The sequence below is a fragment of the Stigmatopora argus genome, chromosome 6, assembly GCF_051989625.1.
Source record: "Stigmatopora argus isolate UIUO_Sarg chromosome 6, RoL_Sarg_1.0, whole genome shotgun sequence".
Classification (NCBI taxonomy): Eukaryota; Metazoa; Chordata; class Actinopteri; order Syngnathiformes; family Syngnathidae; genus Stigmatopora; species Stigmatopora argus.
This window is the reverse complement of record NC_135392.1, coordinates 16929598-16948650: the sequence shown is the minus strand read 5'-3', so window position 1 is coordinate 16948650 and position 19053 is coordinate 16929598. Positions and strand designations below refer to the sequence as shown.

At 40.7% G+C, this 19053-nt stretch overlaps 1 protein-coding gene across 1 annotated transcript; it reads right to left on the bottom strand.

Moving 5' to 3' along the window:
- Window positions 1–133: 133 nt before the first annotated feature.
- On the bottom strand, window positions 134–4949 carry oxtrb (oxytocin receptor b). Its single transcript, XM_077603816.1, has 2 exons — window positions 3759–4949; window positions 134–387 (listed from the first exon to the last, which is right to left on the bottom strand). Exons 1-2 carry the CDS (start codon window positions 4672–4674, stop codon window positions 143–145), a joined length of 1161 nt encoding a protein of 386 aa, XP_077459942.1. The 5' UTR covers window positions 4675–4949; the 3' UTR covers window positions 134–142.
- Between the last annotated feature and the right edge of the window lie 14104 nt (window positions 4950–19053).

Sequence of the window (19053 nt, the reverse complement as noted above, 5' to 3'; positions counted from 1 at the left end):
GACTTTTCTTTGGCAAAAATGGCTTTCAAATACAATTGCTTTGACGTGGATGCTACTGTCTGGAAAGGACATTTCCACAGAGGTTACAGAAATAATGAGGTGTCAGTAAAGAAGTACGTAAACTAGCCTGTCAGCCGAGATCTCAATTTGCCGGTCCGCCTGTGCTGGATGTGTGCGAGAGGCTCCTGTGACTGCTGTCCTTCTTGATGGCGTATGTGGAGGAGTTGTTGTCGGGACGCCTGCATGAGGATGCTTTTACAAAGCGCTGACAGCAGAAAAAGCTGTGCATCACGCCCTGGAACATGTGGCCGGCAAAAAGCATGTAGATCCAGGGGTTACAGCAACTATTCAGACTGGCCAGTAACATGGCGATGATGAAGGCTGTGTCTGTCAGAAAGGAGACAGTCAGAATACATCGACTGTAAAAATAAAGACATTATAGTCTTTACAAAGAAATTGGCAGCTCTGGTTGCCCTCATTTTTATTTAACGTAAGAACAAATACATTTTTTTCTCCCAAAAAATCCCTTCTCCAAACATTTCACTTGAGTGGAAAGAAGACATACAGTTGTGGTCAAAAGTTTACATACACTTGTGAAGAACATAATGTCATGGCTCTCTTGAGTTTCCAGTTATTTCTACAACTCTGATTTTTCTCTGATAGAGTGATTGGAACAGATACTTCTTTGTCACAAAAACATTCATGAAGTTTGGTTCTTTTATGACTTTATTATGGGTTAACAGAAAAAGTGATCAAATCTGCTGGGTCAAAAATATACCTACAGCAACACGAATTAGCAATTGTGGTGACTTAGAAAATGCAAGCTATCACCTGCTGCTGAGAGAAAATTGGTCAGGAGGGTGAAGATTCAACCGAGAATCACCAAAAAGCAGATCTGCCAAGAATTAGAAGCTGCTGGAACACAGGTGTCAGTGTCCACAGTCAAGCGTGTTTTGCATCTCCATGGACTGAGAGGCTGCCGTGCAAGAAGGAAGCCCTTGCTCCAAAAGCGGCACCTTAAGGCTCGACTGAAGTTTGCTGCTGATCAGATGGACAAAGATAAGACCTTCTGGAGGAATGTTCTGTGGTCAGACGAAACAAAAATTGAGCTGTTTGGCCACAATGCCCAGCAATATGTTTGGAGGAGAAAAGGTGAGGCCTTTAACCCCAAGTACACCATGCCTACCGTCAAGCACGGTGGTGGTAGTATTATGCTGTCGGGCTGTCTTTGCTGCCAATGGAACTGGTGCTTTACAGAGAGTAATTGGGATAATGAAGAAGGAGGATTACCTTCAAATTCTTCAAGATAACCTAAAGTCATCAGCCCGAAGATTGGGTCTTGGGCGCAGTTGGGTGTTCCAACAGGACAATGACCCCAAACACACTCAAAATTGGTAATGGAATGGCTAAATCAGGCTAGAATTAAGGTTTTCGAATGGCCTTCCAAAAGTCCTGACTTAAACCCCATTGAGAACTTGTGGACAATGCTGAAGAAACAAGTCCATGTCAGAAAGCCATCAAATTTAACTGAACTGCACCAATTCTGTCAAGAGGAGTGGTCAAAGAATCAACCAGAAGCTTGCCAGAAGCTTGTGGATGGCTACCAAAAGCGCCTCATTCAAGTGAAAATGGCCAAAGGACATGTTACCAAATATTAGCGCAGCTGTATGTATATTTTTGACCGAGCAGATTTGATCACTGTTTTCTGTTCACCCATAATAAAGTCATAAAAGAACCAAACTTCATGAATGTTTTTGTGACAAAGAAGTATCTGTTCCAATCACTCTATCAGAGAAAAATCAGAGTTGTAGAAATAACTGGAAACTCAAGAGAGCCATGACATTATGTTCTTCACAAGTGTACGTAAACTTTTGACCACAACTGTACAATGATTTCTCCACATGTCCTGAATGTCCACATGTAGATCATCCACAGCTCAGGCCAGCTGGACTGATGCTACAAATCATTGTTAAGGAAAAGCGGGAAGGTCAACCTCAGAAACATCTGGCATTATAAGCAAGTTTTTGCCACACAAATTGAACTTCAGGTTGCTTAGTGTATATCTGTCGGAACAAATATAAGGAATGTCTTCCGTCAAATCTGACTATCCTGCATGGAAAAAAAAGTCATTTGTTATTGATGGAATTCCTTACAATTCCGGGAGGCAGAGAAGCTACAGGGGGCTGTATGCCACCGGGACAAAGACAAGATGTTTCCATGTTGTTGTTTTTAATTATAATGGGGTGCAAAGGATTTAAAGTGTGTCAGATGATTTTCTCCTGAAGCTGCTGGCCCCTTCAGTGCATGATGGTGTTTTGACACCAGGTCAATCTAGTGGAATACTATGCCGTTAGGAAAGAACTCCGATGGAGCAGTACTGCATAAAAATATACCCACTAATGACACTGAACTTTCATCCCTGTTTGACTTATCGTTTACATAATTCCTCCAAAGCCAGAGACGAAACGCTCGTCTTCATTTCACGCCTCTTTAGAGAGCAGCGCTGTGAGAACCATGACGTTCATGTTGAAATTCAAAGAAGTATTATGATGACAACACCATCATTTATTCGATTAGGAGCGTGCGCTATATCAATGAAAAGAAGTTAAGCAAACATTGCATGAATGCACAAAGTCCCATTTGGAGTTCAAACCCTGTAGAGCTCATTAAAGTGTACTTCCCAATATGGCTCCTAAACATGAAAACAGATTGACAATCAAGGGATGAAACACCCACTTTGACACGAAGGAATATGTCAAAACGAAATTCAATAGGTTATATTTTTAACAATCAAGTGAACAAAACATTTGGTACACGGTCGATTGGTCGCCGGTCTTTTGGTCGCCCGGAAGGTAAATGATAATTACCATTTAAATTGTTGCTCAAATTCCCTAAATACAAACTGCAAATTACTATTTAGTCATATTTAATGCCCTATTAATTATTAGGCAAAAGAAAAGCTCCAAATTTCCCGGACTTTTATTGTTTTTTTGTTGGAGAACTTGTTAAGACCCTGACTGACGTACCTTCCTAAGGGGACAACTCATGTACATACAAACTCTTATACACTCACACGTCAGCTCAGTGAAACTGCTCATGGCCATTGTTGGCTTTTATTGACGCGTAGGCTGTGTTGTTTTACCTTGTTTTGTCGCCGGTCTTTTGGTCGTCGGTCTTTTGGTCGTCGGTCTTTTGGTCGTCGGTCTTTTGGTCACCGGTCTTTTGGTCGCCCGTTGTCACGGTCCGGGCGACCAAAAGACGGCGACCAAAAGACGGCGACCAAAAGGACGGCGACCAAAAGACGGCGACCAAAAGACCGGCGACCAATCGACCGCACACGAAACATGTCATGGATTACTGGAAAGACAATGTAAACTCAAACGACTGCTAGCCTGATTCTATTCATATAGTTCTAGTTTTGAGGTCACCGTATCTGTTGACCACTTATTTATCTATTACTATTTAGTGATTGTTTATTTATCATTGTTATATATTGATTATCTATGTGTTTGTTTGTTTGTTGTTGAATCCATAGACTGAGTGAGTGGTGCGCTCTCGCTCTGCTGACCCCACTTGGACTACTTATTTATTTATTTCTTATTTATTGATAATTTATTTGTCTGTTTGTTGTTTTTATTTGTGCACTACGTGGTGAAAGCTTTATATCTCATTATACGCGTACAATGAAAATAAAAGCATTCAATATTCAAATGTCCTAAATTTATCCCAATTGAAATATGAATTTTGGGTGGTCTTACCTTCTCGTGGAGCCGCATCATCCCACGCAGACCACATCTGAACAAAGAAAAAGGGGGTCCAGCAAACGATGTAGGCCAGCACCACCACAAAAGTCATCTTCACAGTGCGGATCTTGGCTTTGGAGATAAGTCTTATGCTGCTCACCCGACACAGGTAAGGCGCCCTATTGGGTGCCGGACCTAAGAAGTGTTCCCTCCTGGTTTTCAAGTTGACATTCTGCCAGATTCTGACACAAATGAGGCCGTAACACACGCTGAGGACGCCAACGGGGAGGATGTAGATGCTGAGGGTCATCCATGTCACATAGGCTTTGGCGCCCCACGGCTCCACAAAATCCCCCCAGCAGTCATACACGCCACCCCCGACCTGCTGCAGGGAGAAGATGTAGACTTGAGGTGTGCTGAAGATCAGACTTAGCAGCCACAACGTGCCCACGCACAGACGGTCTCTTCTCCCACGCAAGGGTCGGAGGGGCTGACATATGGCCAAGCACCTGTCGATGGACATGAGCACCAGCATGTAAGTGGACGCGAACATGCCCACCACCTGCGCGTACTTCACCAGCCTGCAGAGGGCGTCCGAGCCGCAGAAGCGAAAGGTGATTTTCCAGATGAGCTGCGGGAGAACTTGGAAGACGGCCACCACCAGATCGGCGATGCTCAGGTGCCTCATGAAGTAGAGCATCCGGGATTGGCGTGGTCGGGCGGCGCGGATGGCCCACAGGACGCAGAGGTTGCCGCTAAGCGCCAGTAGAAGAACCAGACCCAGAACGGCCACTTCCACTTTAGCCACTTCGTCGTTACGTTTCAAAGGGTTCACGGCGGCGGAGACGTTGACCATGTGGCTCCCGTTGGCCCACGCTCGAAACTCGGCCCCCGACGTCCCGTTGTCGTCCGTGCGTAAAAAGTCCTCCATTGCGCACGCGTAAAAAAGGTGAAAAGGCCAGTGGTCACATTATGAAGCCGCGCTCCACACAATTTCTCAACCAGTGGATTCGAGTATTGCTCGAATTTCGAAAGGGGACATGATAGGGTAGGTAGCAAGTTTACCTTAGAAATGGAAAGGACAAAAATGATTGTCATGTGAAAGAAAGCATGTTGGGCTGAGGGTCTTTATAGGCAAGCCAGTTCCCTCCCCTAATTGTCTGCAGCCCCGTGATGGAAAATTAATACATCACAGCAACACTCATTTTAGACTTGAAGATTATCTATCAATATTAAATATTCTCTATTATTCTACTACTACTATATATAGGTACGTACATTTTGGTCATTTTACACAATAATCTTTTTTTTCTCATCTCATTTTTTGAACCGCTTTGTCCTCACTAGGGTCGCGGGGGGTGCTGGAGCCTAACCCAGCTGACACCCTGAATTGGTGGCCAGCCAATCACAGGGCACAAGGAGACAAACAACCATTCACGCTCACACTCAATCCTAGGGGCAACTTAGAGTGTCCAACCAGCCTACCATGCATGTCTTTGCAATGTGGAAGGAAACCGGAGTACCAGGAGAAAACCCACACAGGCCCAGGGAGAACATGCAAACTCCACACAGGTGGACCGACCTGGATTTGAACCCAGATCCGCCACTGGGAAGCTGACGCGCTTACCACTCATCCGTCGGGCTGAATGGAACCTTTTTATTCCTATTCTATGCTAAGTTGTTTTGAATTAATAATTTGAAATTGTTTAGATGTGTGTTTATGTGCTTGAGTTCGTATGCCATGTCCGTCACCTAACGATAGCTTCCTCTTAACACTTATGCACCTGCACGAATAGAATAGTAGATCGTTTTCAGATCATTTTCTCTCATTTTTGTGTGTTTTTCACATCTTTCACACAAATTGGGACACTTTGATCATTTTTAAAGGGTTTTAGTGGGGATTTTTTGGAGAACCGAGGAACAAATGAGAGAATTTACATACAAAACAGTACTCTATTAACAAAAAATCCATGTTACGAGACAAGTTCTGGAACCAATTCATTTCACATGTAGAGGTACCATTTAACAAGGAATATGGACAATATGTATTTAGATCACAATTTCACATACGTAAGGGGTCTGTTGTGTATTCCATGAACAGAGCAGGATGAGGCAGCATTTAATTATTAAGTTCCTTAACTGTAGAAAAACTACCTGAGATGTGTTCAAATGGTTAGTTTCTTTATAGTCCCACAATCACTGCATTTCAGACACTACTTACGTAATTGTGTATTCAAAAAAAAAGATCATGACTCACACAGATACACAATACACCAACTTGTTCCAAACCTTGTGAACCAAATTATGAAATTGTCAAATCATTTGTACATTTCAAGCATAGAACTGAAGCATGGAACCTCTTTCGACCACTAGGTAATCATGGTGGGAGACAACCTGAATTGGTTGCCAACCAATCGCAGGGCGCAAGGAGACAGAAAACCATTCATTCTCACACTCATACCTAGGGGCAATTCCAAGTGTTCATCCAGCCTACTATGTTTTTGGTATGTGGAAGAAACCGGGGTACCTGGAGAAACCCCACGCAGGCCCGGCAAGAACATGCAAACTCAGCACATGAAGGCCGCAACACACAGCAGATTGAACCATCGATCTTAGAGCTGTAAGGCAGATGTGCTAACCACTCGGTCACCGTCTGGTTTTAATGTGACTTTCATATATCATTTATTTCATTTTATTGTTTTTGTTGTTTCTTGGTGATTTTAATGTGATTTAAAGCACATTGTTTAACTTCTGGTAAAATGTACCATCCAAATAAATTTGCCTTGCCTTGAATTAGTGATTGAAAAAAATCTATAATATTCAAATGAACTGACAGTCATTTCTTGTCGATGAACTGACACTAGTTACTAAAAAGCAACATTCTGCCCGTTCAATAGTGAGACCCAGTTTTGTTGCTTTGCCCCCTTGCTCCTCAAAAATAGCTATTTAAAAAAAAGAAAGAAAGAAAGATAACACAAGTAAAATAACAGTTCATAATAAGACTTCCTTTGGTAAGCAATTTCGGTGCCTGGTGACCACAGGATAAGATGACAAAAATAGATTTTAAAACAGTTCTTTTTCCAGTAATAAGCCCACTGTCATTATGGTAACCTTTGATTTAGATCAGTTTGTAGTTTGATGCATCATTTGTAACATCATTATTAACCTGCAGTAATTAGAACATTTTGTTTAATGTAACCCAGATGTGAAATTTTACTAGTTCACAGTCCTCAAGTTAATTATTTTTTTCAAAACTTTTCATTATATATGTTCGGTTGCATACCTTTAGTTCCAAATGTGAGCTAATTATAGTCCCAAGAGCCTCTGAGATGCTTTCTCCTTTAGAATCAACATACAAAAAGATGAACCAAATCAAAGAAGTAGACTGTAATACCACATATAGGGCAGTGTTGTTGAATATCTAATGTGATGTGTTATGATATGATAGACTGATAAGAAAATATGGGCCAAAAGTAAGCATCTGTATTAAGTGCACGTTTGTTTTCTTAACCTCTGGTGTGTCTCAAATGTTTGGCATGTAATCCTTCAAACTTTTGAATGATAACAGTGCATAGTTCCTGCTTTCCTCTTCTATTACTTAAACTATTTAAAGCCACATTTGTTTTATGGCTCCACCATGACTTTAAATGGATATACCTTATTCATAGTGCACCCATAAATCCCATCTCTATATCGTCTTATGACACAGACACAGTTGAGCAGAAATATGCACTTATAGAAGCGGTATTTTAATTAAACACTCAAATTATAAATGGTGAATTCAGTATATCTGGGTTTTATAAAAGTTGGACTGACATCCAGTATGACTCTATCTGTTTTTTCACACTTTGTAAAAGAAACTTACAGCTAGATTTAAATCTCCCCTCATTGGGGTAGTGGGTTCATTGCCAGTGCATACAATATTTCATTGCCAATACCTTTCTAAATATTATGACACACTGTGTCTGTGCATAACTAGTATTGTATTTATTTTTTCTTTATAAGTGAGTTTTTGGCACTCCAATGACATGTACATTCATTTATTCACTCATTCATTCATTTTCCGTACTGCTTATCCTATCCTAGCCAATCACAGGGCACATGGAGATTGACATTCTCAGTATGCAGTATAGTGAGGCCAATTTGCTAACCACTTGTGCACCGAGCCACTATGACGTACTATAAAATATAATTTTGAAATATAATTTAGGAATTATTTTCATTGTGTCGGCGCGCAAAGGACTTATTAAAAATAAACTATTTTTTTACCATGCGGTACTTTACTACCTATGTCGAAATGTTTTAAACAGCATCCTATTTCAGACCCCCCTAACAACACATATACTATGCCAACATATGCATGCATTTTATTAACAAACTCTTAATTTTTAATAATGAATTACATTTTAACTCCAAAAGATACTTGCTATGCAGAATTTTGTATGTTGTATTATTAAAAAATACAAAATTCCATATAGCAAGCATCTTTGCACGAGGACAATACATTTGCAACAGGATAAAGAGATATTGAATGGGTTTATACATCACAAATCTTCTAAGTATTGCATTAGCAATTTATAACGTCATTTAAGTGAGTGCAATGAGTCTGAGTTTTTAAAAGTTTTTGCACTTCCTGGGTTTATTTTTTAATTTTTTATTTTCTTTAATTTTAACCAGTAAAGACTCTTTTACAAAATCTGCCATGAGTGGAGTTTGGTGGGTGTCCCTCAACCATGTTTATGGCAACAAACAGAGTCGCTGATCCAAAGTGCTATATCACTGCTCCTTAAAAATAAAAGGATTTTGAATTTTCAAAATTACATTTAAATAATGGTTTCATACATTTTCACACGAAGTTATGTTTTGAGAGTCATTAGTATAAAGTTGACGAGAGATGAAATGACCACTAGTCAATCAAAGGGCACAAACAAACAACTTTTCACATTCACATGCATTTAAAGATGGGTTGTCAACCTCATAATTTGTCACGGCATAGTTTTACTTTCCTTGTAAGGGTCATGACAGTAATACATATTCCAATATCTATATTGCGCATAATGTTACAGTATGCTAGAGAACACAAGAAGTGCAAAAACTCTTTAAAAACCCATTAACCTTGCTCTCATACAATTATTCATAATTTATTTATATATTATTAAATTACAATGTTTTTACATTATCGAAAGTTGGTACATAGATACGTGACCGGACGTTCCTTTTTGGAATAAAAAAATTAATAAAATAATTTTATTTATTGCCTTTTGTTTTAAAAACGTTCGCGAGTCCGGCGACAAGCGACGACGTCTAGCTCCGTTGCCTCACAACGCGCATCGGAAATCTAGTCTGTATACACGATAGCTATGGGAATACCAAGCAAACAAACAAAAAGAAGACGACGAAGAATATGTGAATTTCCTTTGTCTTCTTTTTAATATATTTTTTAATAAAATTATGTTATTTATTGCCTTTTATTTTAAAAACGTTCGCTAGTCCGGCGACAAGCGACGACGTCTAGCTCCGTTGCCTCACAACGCGCATCGGAAATCAAGTCTGTATACACGATACCTATGGGAATTCCAAGCAAAAGAAAAGACGACGAAGAATATGTGAATTTCATTTGTCTTCTTTTTAATAATTTTTTTAATAAAATAATTTTATTTATTGCCTTTTTTTTTTTTTTAAATGGAGGGCTCAACGTAGGAACCGTTTAAAGTGCGTAGTGTGTTTAGAGACGAGCCCATTTAGTATGCACGCGCCCAAATGTTAATGTGTTTGTATTGTCGAGCGAGTTTTTGCTGTTTTATTTTCTTTAATAAAGAATATAAAGAATATGTGAATTTCCTTTGTCTTCTTTAATAGTGGTTAAGGTTAGTGGGTAAGGTTAGGCGAACTGTCTGGCGACGAAGTGTCCGGCGATGAATTGTCCGGTCGACGAAGTGTCCGGTCGACGAAATGTCCGGCGACCAAACGTCCGTTCGACGAAACGTCCGCGGACCAAGTGTCCGTCGACGAAACGTCCGGGTACCCGTAGATACAGTGCACATCAATACTTTAGAGATAACATCTCCAGTATTTGTCCATGTTAGGGTTACTTGGTTTTATGCTTTTTCCCCCCTGGTGTCCATTCTTAGTGATTGCCCATTGTGTTCAGCTGTCGTTTCTCCGCCCCTGGTGTATTCATTGCCTGCTCCCTCGTGTTTTTTCCAGGTGTTCCTAATTGCCTCGTCAACTCATGTCAGTCTGATTGTTATGTAATTTGTCAGATCGTCTGCTCTTGTTTGCCCTCGCCACGTTTCCTCGTCACCTCGATCCACGCTCCATGTGCCTCGTTCCTCGCTTTCCCGTATCACCCCTTGTCAAGTTTGGTTATGTGATTTGATGTCCAAGATTTTGTTATTTTCTAAGATCCTGTTTAAGTTATTAGAGTTTCTGTTTGAGCACCACCTCCTCCGTCCTCTCGCCCGCTTCCCTGCGATTGGGTCCTAATTCCTTGTTACCTCGCCTTGACGTCTTGCCAAAGACGTAACAGTCCAGTATTGTGTGAATGCAAAATAGCTGTCATATCCTGCTAATTCACAGACCCCTCAAGGGTATTTCAATACAGTAATACCTTGACATACGAGTGCCCCAACATACGAGCAATTTGAGATACGGGTAAAAATCCGAGCAAATATTTGCCTTGGGATACGACACACATTTTGAGATAAGAGCATACGAGAAAGCCAGGTGGCCGAGACGACACGAGCTCGGTCCTGGAATGCATTAAGCTCGTTTCTCAAGCTATTACTGTATCATTAGTCGCCATTGAACAACGAGATGGAGAGAGTGTTACTCCCTTACATAGAAAAAAATTGCAGGAGATACAGTGATGGAGTTGATTATTTCAGAAAATTCAACATCAAAAGGGAACATATACCCAAACAGGTAAGAAGCATTGGAGTTTCATAAAAAGGATGAAAAATAAATGCGGGAAAAAAAATAAACTGATTTTTTTTAACAATAAAGTTAAATTATTTTGTGTTCCTTTTTTCATTCATTCAATTCATTGTTTAGTTGTTTGTATGTTGTCTAATGCTAACTTTGTTAGGTGGAACAGATTAGAAAAGTTACATATAAAACCCTGATCTATATTTACAAAAATACAAGTAGCAAAACAAGTTCTGGAACGAATACATTTCGTGAGTAAAGGTATAAAGGTACCGCTGTATATAGTGAAGCCATTTTAGCAGTCAGTCAGTAGAGTTGACCTTTTTTTTTAAATGATCAATTATCCTGATGATTGGTATTAAAATTAGAAGCCATTTAAAATGTCATGTTAAACAACTATACCCTTGATTTTATAAGTTGTAGTAGTAGGAAAAATACTTATTTCAATATATATTCAAAATGACAACAACAACAAAAAATTCCTGTTGAGCGAGGAAGGAAAAGGCAAGAGTTGTAGAGGTCAGGACTCACAGGAAAGGTCTGAAACAGATACGAAGGCAGGCCGTTGTCCTGGTGAGGCTTATTGAGAGAGTGATGTCAAATGCCAAGTGACATGTTGAAAATCACTTTTGGGAAGTTTGCTCTACATGCCACAAAGGCGGGTCTCAACAACCTTATGTTTTTTCCTGTTTTGACTTCTTTTTAAGCTTCAATGACGTGTTCACTGTTTGTTTTACTTCCCGTCTTTCTTTGTTCTCCTGTATCTCGACTTTACCTGCGTGCCACCGCATCGGTCCCTTGTGTGTTACAGCGCTGAGTGATGTAAGTCAGAGATGGTCCTTTAATGGGGACTTGAGTGACCTAATTCACCCTGTTAATCTACCACGATCACGTCCCAATTTTACATAATGATAGTCATAAACAGTACAACAGTGTGTTGATTTGCAATAAAATAAAGACATTTGGGGTTGAATAGAATTTATCACCCAAAAATGACCAAAATGTTTTCACAGGCTGAAGACCGCTCATGTTATTGTTGGGGCATTTACACTACCTTTTTAATTAAAAAAATGTATCTGCTTTAATTCGTGGACGTAACACAATGAAATGTGTTAACTTTATTGTAGGACTCTTTAAGTATCAATCTTCTGGGCTCATTTCTTATGCATCAGGGATGAGAAATATAATTGTGGACTTGATGGCACACAATGGATCTGTTGAAGTGATCCAATTCGAACCATTTTGCTTTTAACGGACTCGACTAATGAAGGCTTGAACAAGCCAAGTTGCATGGAAACTGATATTTTCAAATCTGAACCAGGCCACCTTTGTATGTGGTTTTATATCTGACAGGGGTGGAATGTGACTGGTCTGAACAGTTCAGTGACCCCAAATCAGAATTCATGCGTTAATGAAAACAAAGATCTGGCTTTATTCAAACAAGAAAAAAAAAAAAGTCCAGCTAGTGGTTAGCATTGGGCTGGTTGCCCACTCTAAATTGTCCCAAGGTATTAGTATAAGCGTGAATCTTGTCCATCTCAATGTGCCCTGTGATTGGCTGGCAACCAATCCCCCGCGTTTTTGCCCACGGTTGGCTGGAATAGAATTCAGCACCCCATATTACCCTGGTGTGGATAAGCTGTATTTAGAAAATGAATCAATGAGATTTTAGTAGTAGTTAGCGCATCACAGCTCTAGGGTCCTGGGTTCAAATCCAGGTAATGTCCATCTGTGTGGCGTTTGCATGTTCTCCCCGGGCCTTCGTGGGTTTCCTCCAGGTACATCAACAAATTCTCATTGTTCATTTTCTTTTCTTTTCTTAGCAAAATATTCCAATGCTTACCTTTAACTAATTTCTCATTTGTACTGCTCGTTCTCACAAGGTTTGTTTCTCCGGCTTATGTGGGTTTTCTCCAGGTAGCCAGGTTTCCTCCCACATCCCCAAAACATGCATGGTAGGCTGGTTGAATACTCTAAATTGTCATTATAGGTACATACCTATAATGACAATTTAGAGTATTCAACCAGCCTACCATGCACAAGAATGGTTGTCTGTCTCACTGTGCCCTGTAGTTGGCTGGCAACCAATTCAGCGTGTCCTCTCCCCATCCAGTAGATAGCTGGGATAGGCTCCAGCACCCCCGAGACCCTTGTGAGGAAAAGTGGTATGGAAAACGAATACATTTTGCACTTTATTTTTTATGGAAATTAGCCTTTAGCTATAATCTTACATATTTACATATATATATATGTTCATGAACATGAACATGTATATGTTTATTAATATGTATTGAGCCTATATTAAATAAAAAAAATGATGAGACATTCAATATTTTCATACAATAGTTGACACTACACTAACCCATAGCAAAAACTCTTCCTTAACAAAATATTTAATAATTCATCTCTATAATATTATATTTTCTTCATCATAAATCGTGGCCCTGTGATTTGCTGGCAACCAATTCAGGGTGATGCCCGCCTGGTGCCCATAGTTGGCTGTAATAGGCTCCAGCACCCCCTGCAATAATTGTGAGGATAAGCGGTACAGATAATGAATGAATGAATTAATAAATAAATTGTGGCCTTACATGGTGACATCTGGGAGAGATTCTGCAGTTGTTTCTCATTTTACTTTCTTTTAAACAAACATTTTTAAACACAAAACATCCCCACTGTTTGCATGCTCCCAAATTATAACTAAACCACAGGTCATGATCAATTATAATCAGGCCAATTACAGGCAAACCCATCATTTAAACTGACGCAGTTTCGCATGCAACAAAGTAAATAAATACACACGCAATCGGCGTTCCACGCCAGGAAAAAACAAATGAAAACCCCAAGGGCCCAAAAGCCATGTGGTTTATTTTGAAGATCATAAATCAAGAGGTTTAATAGAAGGCTATATTTGAATATAATCTCAAAAAATATATATATTATTTTTTTTCCTGAGAAAAAATATTTTGACACAATAATTACAAATATTGTGGTGAATAACAGCTGAGTACTGTGCAAGTTCTCTCGCAATGATGAGAAACGCCTGCAATTTTCATCAAACGTATACTTCAATTCATCTCATCACATTTTCTGAAATGCTTTATCCTCATTAGGGTCGCAGGGGGTGCTGGAGCCTATCCCAGCTGGCTGCAGGGCACAAGGAGACAGAGAACAATTCACACTCACACTCATACCTAGGGGCAATTTAGAGTGTCCAATCAGCCTACGATGCATGTCTTTGGAATATGGGAAGACACCGGAGTACCAAGAGAAAGCCTATGCAGGCCTGGGGAGAACACGCACACAGGTGGACCTACTTGGATTCGCACCCAGGACCCCAGAACTGTGAGGCTGACACGCTAACCATTACCCGGCAGGCTGCCTACCAGCGAGTTATTGTCAGTATAAATCTGGATTGATTTGTCAAATTGTGATATTTTGACATTATGAATCACACAAAAATGTTAATATTGGTCACAATTCAATGATGCCTTTTTTTTGGCAGATGCTGAAACATAGCAATGGATTTTTTTTCAGGCGCTTGTTGCTGGGCAGAGTTGATCAAACTCGAGATAATACACTCCACTGGTGAATGAATAATCAACATGCATGAGTGTGTTGAGCATATAGAAGTGCCAGGCAACAGTGGTATAGCTACCACCGTTACATAGATAGGTACATGGCTGTTGTTATGTTATCCATCATGTTATTAAAGGAGTATTGAACAACCGAGATGCATTAAAGACTTAAATTAAATTCTTTAATAATGTGACGGATAACAGATGATGTGTGGGGATCCACAATGTATAGCACCTGCATGCAAGCATAATGTGTGTGTTGTTGTGGAGATTTAAATCACAATGTCCGCATGCAGGATGTCTGGGATGAAGCCGAGTTTAGTGATGGAAACCTTGGAAGCAGGCCTCACATATTTTCTTGCTGTTGTCTGTAGGATTTACATTGTTTTCTTATAAATCATTTCTTCATTATTTCTGATCTCTTGACAAGCAAAGGTCCCGCTATGCCTTTAGACAGCTGCTTATGTCCACCGTGACCACTTTTAAAACCATCAAAGAGGTCTCGAATGGGCTTTTTGGGCTCAAGAAGCCAACGCTGATCCAATGATAAACACTTAACTGGAACATTCATCTGGTGGGAATATTTTCTATTTGCTTTTTTCCATTGGTCACGGATGCTTCAATCAACCATTGACTGCAAGTAGAACGCTAGTAGCAACCTTTATTTATTCACATGCAATTACGAATCGCTTTCTATATTGAAAACTGAGTATCCACAGGAAGAGGTCAGACAAACAAACAGCCCCCTCGCTGTTACACAACCCCATACGTAACACATTATCCCAGTAATGTGGGAACAGAATCCGACATCTGCGTATCATCCAGAGACGGTTGATACCGATGAAATTGGTTCTTCCGCAATGCTCCGGGCATTGCCGCAGTGAAATCTCGAGGCTTTATGCTTTGCCAAAGTTGAATGACACTCATTGCCATTTACATAACAGGTGTGTATTCCACATGGAAATCACCTGAAACTTGAAATTGTATTTTGCGATTGTCCGGGCAAATTCCAGATCGGAAAAGAATGAAAAAATAATGTATTTTGAACTGTAAAATATTTTTCTCTCAAAACTGCTTCCTCTCGCACCTGCTGCAGTGCAGTGTTTTTCCTAGGAAAAGCGAGCGGTGATCCGGATCATTTATCATCATTCATTTCATGTGGTGGAATATTTTCTAATTATGTAAACAAATAGCTCATATCTAACAATCTCCGTGTTGCATGCTGTAACTATTAAGCTAAACTAACCATCATAGTCGGGGCCGAGGTTCACCTGAACCATTGGCAGTCGCGCATGTTCCAGTGTGGCGTGTGGAAGCCAAACCTTGGGACTGTCATTAACTAACCATTAAGCCCCACTTTCAAATATGTTACACACCAATTAAATGATAGAATTCTGTCAAAGAGTGTTATCCATAACTATTAAAATTGTACAAGACACATCATTTATGTAATATTGCTATCAGCAACAATGTCGTTACAAAAGCACTGTTGTCAGCAGAGGGATTATGCCTCAATAGAAACAGAGTATATGTGCACAAGTGCTTATTGGTTTTATCATGGAATAAAACTCTGAAATTTGGTCATAACTCCCAAAAATACGAGATTCTATGAGTTCAAACCAGAGGCTGAAGCACGATAACAAAGCCCTTGTAACTCAGTGAAAAGGAGACACAAAGTCCCAGCTGGCTCGGAAGCATTCATATAGGATTTACTGAATGGTAAATATCCTACATTTACGACATTTGACTCTACATAATCAAAACTGGTCATTGAAATCTAATAATTTATCATCTGAAATTAGAACCAGGATTTTTTTTACTCTTGCGCTTTTGGCAACACAATGACACATAAACCATTGTTGTTTTGCTTCCTATGCTATTGACGCACTGTGTGGAGTTTGCATGTTCTCCGCTCTCCTTGTGTGGGTTTTCTCCAGGTACTCCAGTTTCCCCCCACATTCCAAAAACATGTATGGTAGGTTGGTTGAACAGCCAAAATTACCCCTATGTTGATTAGTGTCCTGTAACGTGTTGCTTTGTACATATATCAAATAAATATCATTCATTTTTTGAAACAAGGGTTGCTGGAGGTGCTGGAGCCTATCCCTGGTGACCATCACCAGGCTGGATACAGCTAGAATTGGTGGCCAGCCAATCGCAGGGCATAAGGAGACGGAGAACCACACACTCACAAAATAAAATCCACCCTAATTGAAAACATTGTTTGTGTGTTTGTGAGTCCAGTATGTGTTATCGTTTGTCCAGTATGTGTTATCATTTGTCTTGAACCTACACAAGGGACTAAAGCTGGAAATTGTCCCTCGGCTACAATCTTACATATTTACATATATATGTTCATTAACATGAATATAAATATTTTAATTAATAAGTGCTGTCCCTTATTAAATAAATCAAATCAAAATCAAAAGAAAGTTCTCCTCTGCAAAACATGCAGCAGTTTTCTGATTGAAAAATATTGCATATAATTGGAAGCTTCACTATCTCAAGTGACACATTCAGCAGAAAAGTCATTTGAACGAGAATGAGAAGTGCGAAAGACCGACGTGAAAAATGAGGTAAAATGTACGTCACATTTGTACATATTCTAGTGTCATTTATTAAGGTGTTTTATTCATAGATATTAATCATTTCATTTTAATATGACTAGATTATTTATGGGTAGTAGACATTCACTTGCTTATGGCAGGTGTGATACAGGCGTGTGCCCATAGTGAGCATTTATGATGTTGCTCACACTAGTCCTCTGTGTGCTCAGTGAGGTTGTCTGTATGCCCAGACATATGAAAAATTAGGGGGAACATTGCCTACAATGCATGTTTTTAGGACGTGAAAGGAAACCGGAGTACACGGAGACAACTCTTACAGGACAACATGCAAACTTCACACAGTGAGGACCAACCTGGGATCGAAACCCAGACCTGTGACGACGACTCTCTAACCACTCGGTCGCTAGGGCATCTAATGATTTATTTATTACTTAAATTCTATTTTTTCATCGCATTCAGCAGGTTATTGCTATGGGCAATGTGGCCGACTGCCATGAGCTACAGCGGCACTGACTTGCCACGGGGAAAGCAGGCTGGGATCGCAGTCGTTGTACCCCAGGTATCTACTACTTAGTGGCGGAGACTAGACAGTCTCCTCTGTGACAGAGTTTGCAGAGGGGGCATTGTCACCCTCTAGCGTCAATTAAGTGTAACTGCATAAAGTCTAAAAGGGTGCAATATTATTTTTTCTTACTGTAACAATTTTTAATGATGATTTTGCATCACAGAAAGCTAGGAAAAGGTTTTATGTTTGAACAAAATCCATAGATGCCAAGAATAAAAAAAAAAGGACAACTATCATCTCAAACAGGGGTGGCCAACTCTGGTCCTCGAGAGCCTCCCTCGAGAGTCTGTTATCCATATCTCTACCACACCTCCTCTACCACACCTGAATCAAATGATCAACTAATCAGCAAGCTGTCCAGAAGCTTGATACCGATCCAGATTATTTTATTCAGGTGTGTTGGTGGAGGGAGATATGGAACACAGACCAGATAGGGGCTCTCGAGGACCAGAGTTGGCCACCCCTGAAAACATCTGCTATAGTTTGAACACTGAATTAATTCATTCATTTTACATAGCGATTATCCTGCTAAGGGTCGCAGTGGGTGCTGGTACTTATCCCAGCTAACTACGGGCAGGCAAGAGACACCCTGAATCGGTGGCCAGCCGATTGCAAGGCACAAGGAGAAGGGACAACTTAGTGTTCAACCAGCTTAGCATGCATGGTTTTGGGTTGTGGAGGAAAACCACTGTAGCCGGAAAAAACCCATACAAGCCCAGGAAGAACATGCAAACCCTCCACAGGAAGGTCCGGGCTGGGCTCGAATCCTCGATCTCAGAACAACGGGGCTGACGTTTTAACCCCTCGGCTACTGGGCCACTTGAATTCAGATGCTAATGCAGATGTTTATGTTAATTATTTAAATTATGTTTATTATTATCGGAGCCCAGCAGCTTGAGTGGTTAGTGCGTTAGCCTAACAGCTCTGGGGCCGTGGGTCCAAATGCAGGGCGGTCCACCTGTGTGCAGTTTGCATGTTCTCCCCGGGCCTGCGTGGGTTTTTTTCAGGTACTCCGGTTTCCTCCCACATTCCCCAAAAATGCATGGAGGCTGATTGGACACGCTAAATTGTCCCTAAGTATGAGTGTGGCGTGAATGGTTGTCTGTCTCCTCGTGCCCTGCGATCGGCTGGCCACCGAATCAGGGTGTCCCTCTGCCCCGAAATCAGTTGGAACAGGCTCCAGCACCCCCGTGACCCTAGTGAGGACAAAGTAGTTCAGAAAATGAATTAATGTGTATGTATTATTTAAATTTATTCTAAGGCCCGACAACTGAGTGGTTAGCGTGTTAGCCTCACAATTCTGGGGTTGAGGGTTCGATCCCACGTCGGTCCTTACTCTGTGGCGATTGTATGTTCTCCCTGGGCTTGCATCGGTTTTCTCCAGGTACTCTGGTTTCTTCCCTCATCCCAAAAACATTCATGGTAGGCTGGTTGAACGCTAAATTTCCCTTAGGTATGCATGTGAGTGGGAATGGTTGTCTGTCTACTTGTGCCCTGTGATTGGGTTGCCACCGATTCAGGGTGTCCCTCGCCTGGTGCCCGTTGTTAGTTGGGATAGGCTCCAACATCCCCCGCAACTCTTGTGAGGATAAGTGGTTGTTTGGTATCACAATCATGAGGCGTACTTGAACCCAATCGCAGGGAAACCGGCGGACTTCAGGCACAAGGTGGGG

What these genes read in the sequence shown, in the direction of transcription:
- oxtrb (XM_077603816.1), bottom strand. Translation starts at nt 4,674, where the DNA reads ATGGAGGACTTTTTACGCACGGACGACAACGGGACGTCGGGGGCCGAG. An exon ending in TGATGCGGCTCCACGAGAAG is followed by an intron (nt 388 to 3,758) that starts GTAAGACCACCC and finishes CCTTTCTGACAG; the next exon opens with ACACAGCCTTCATCATCGCC.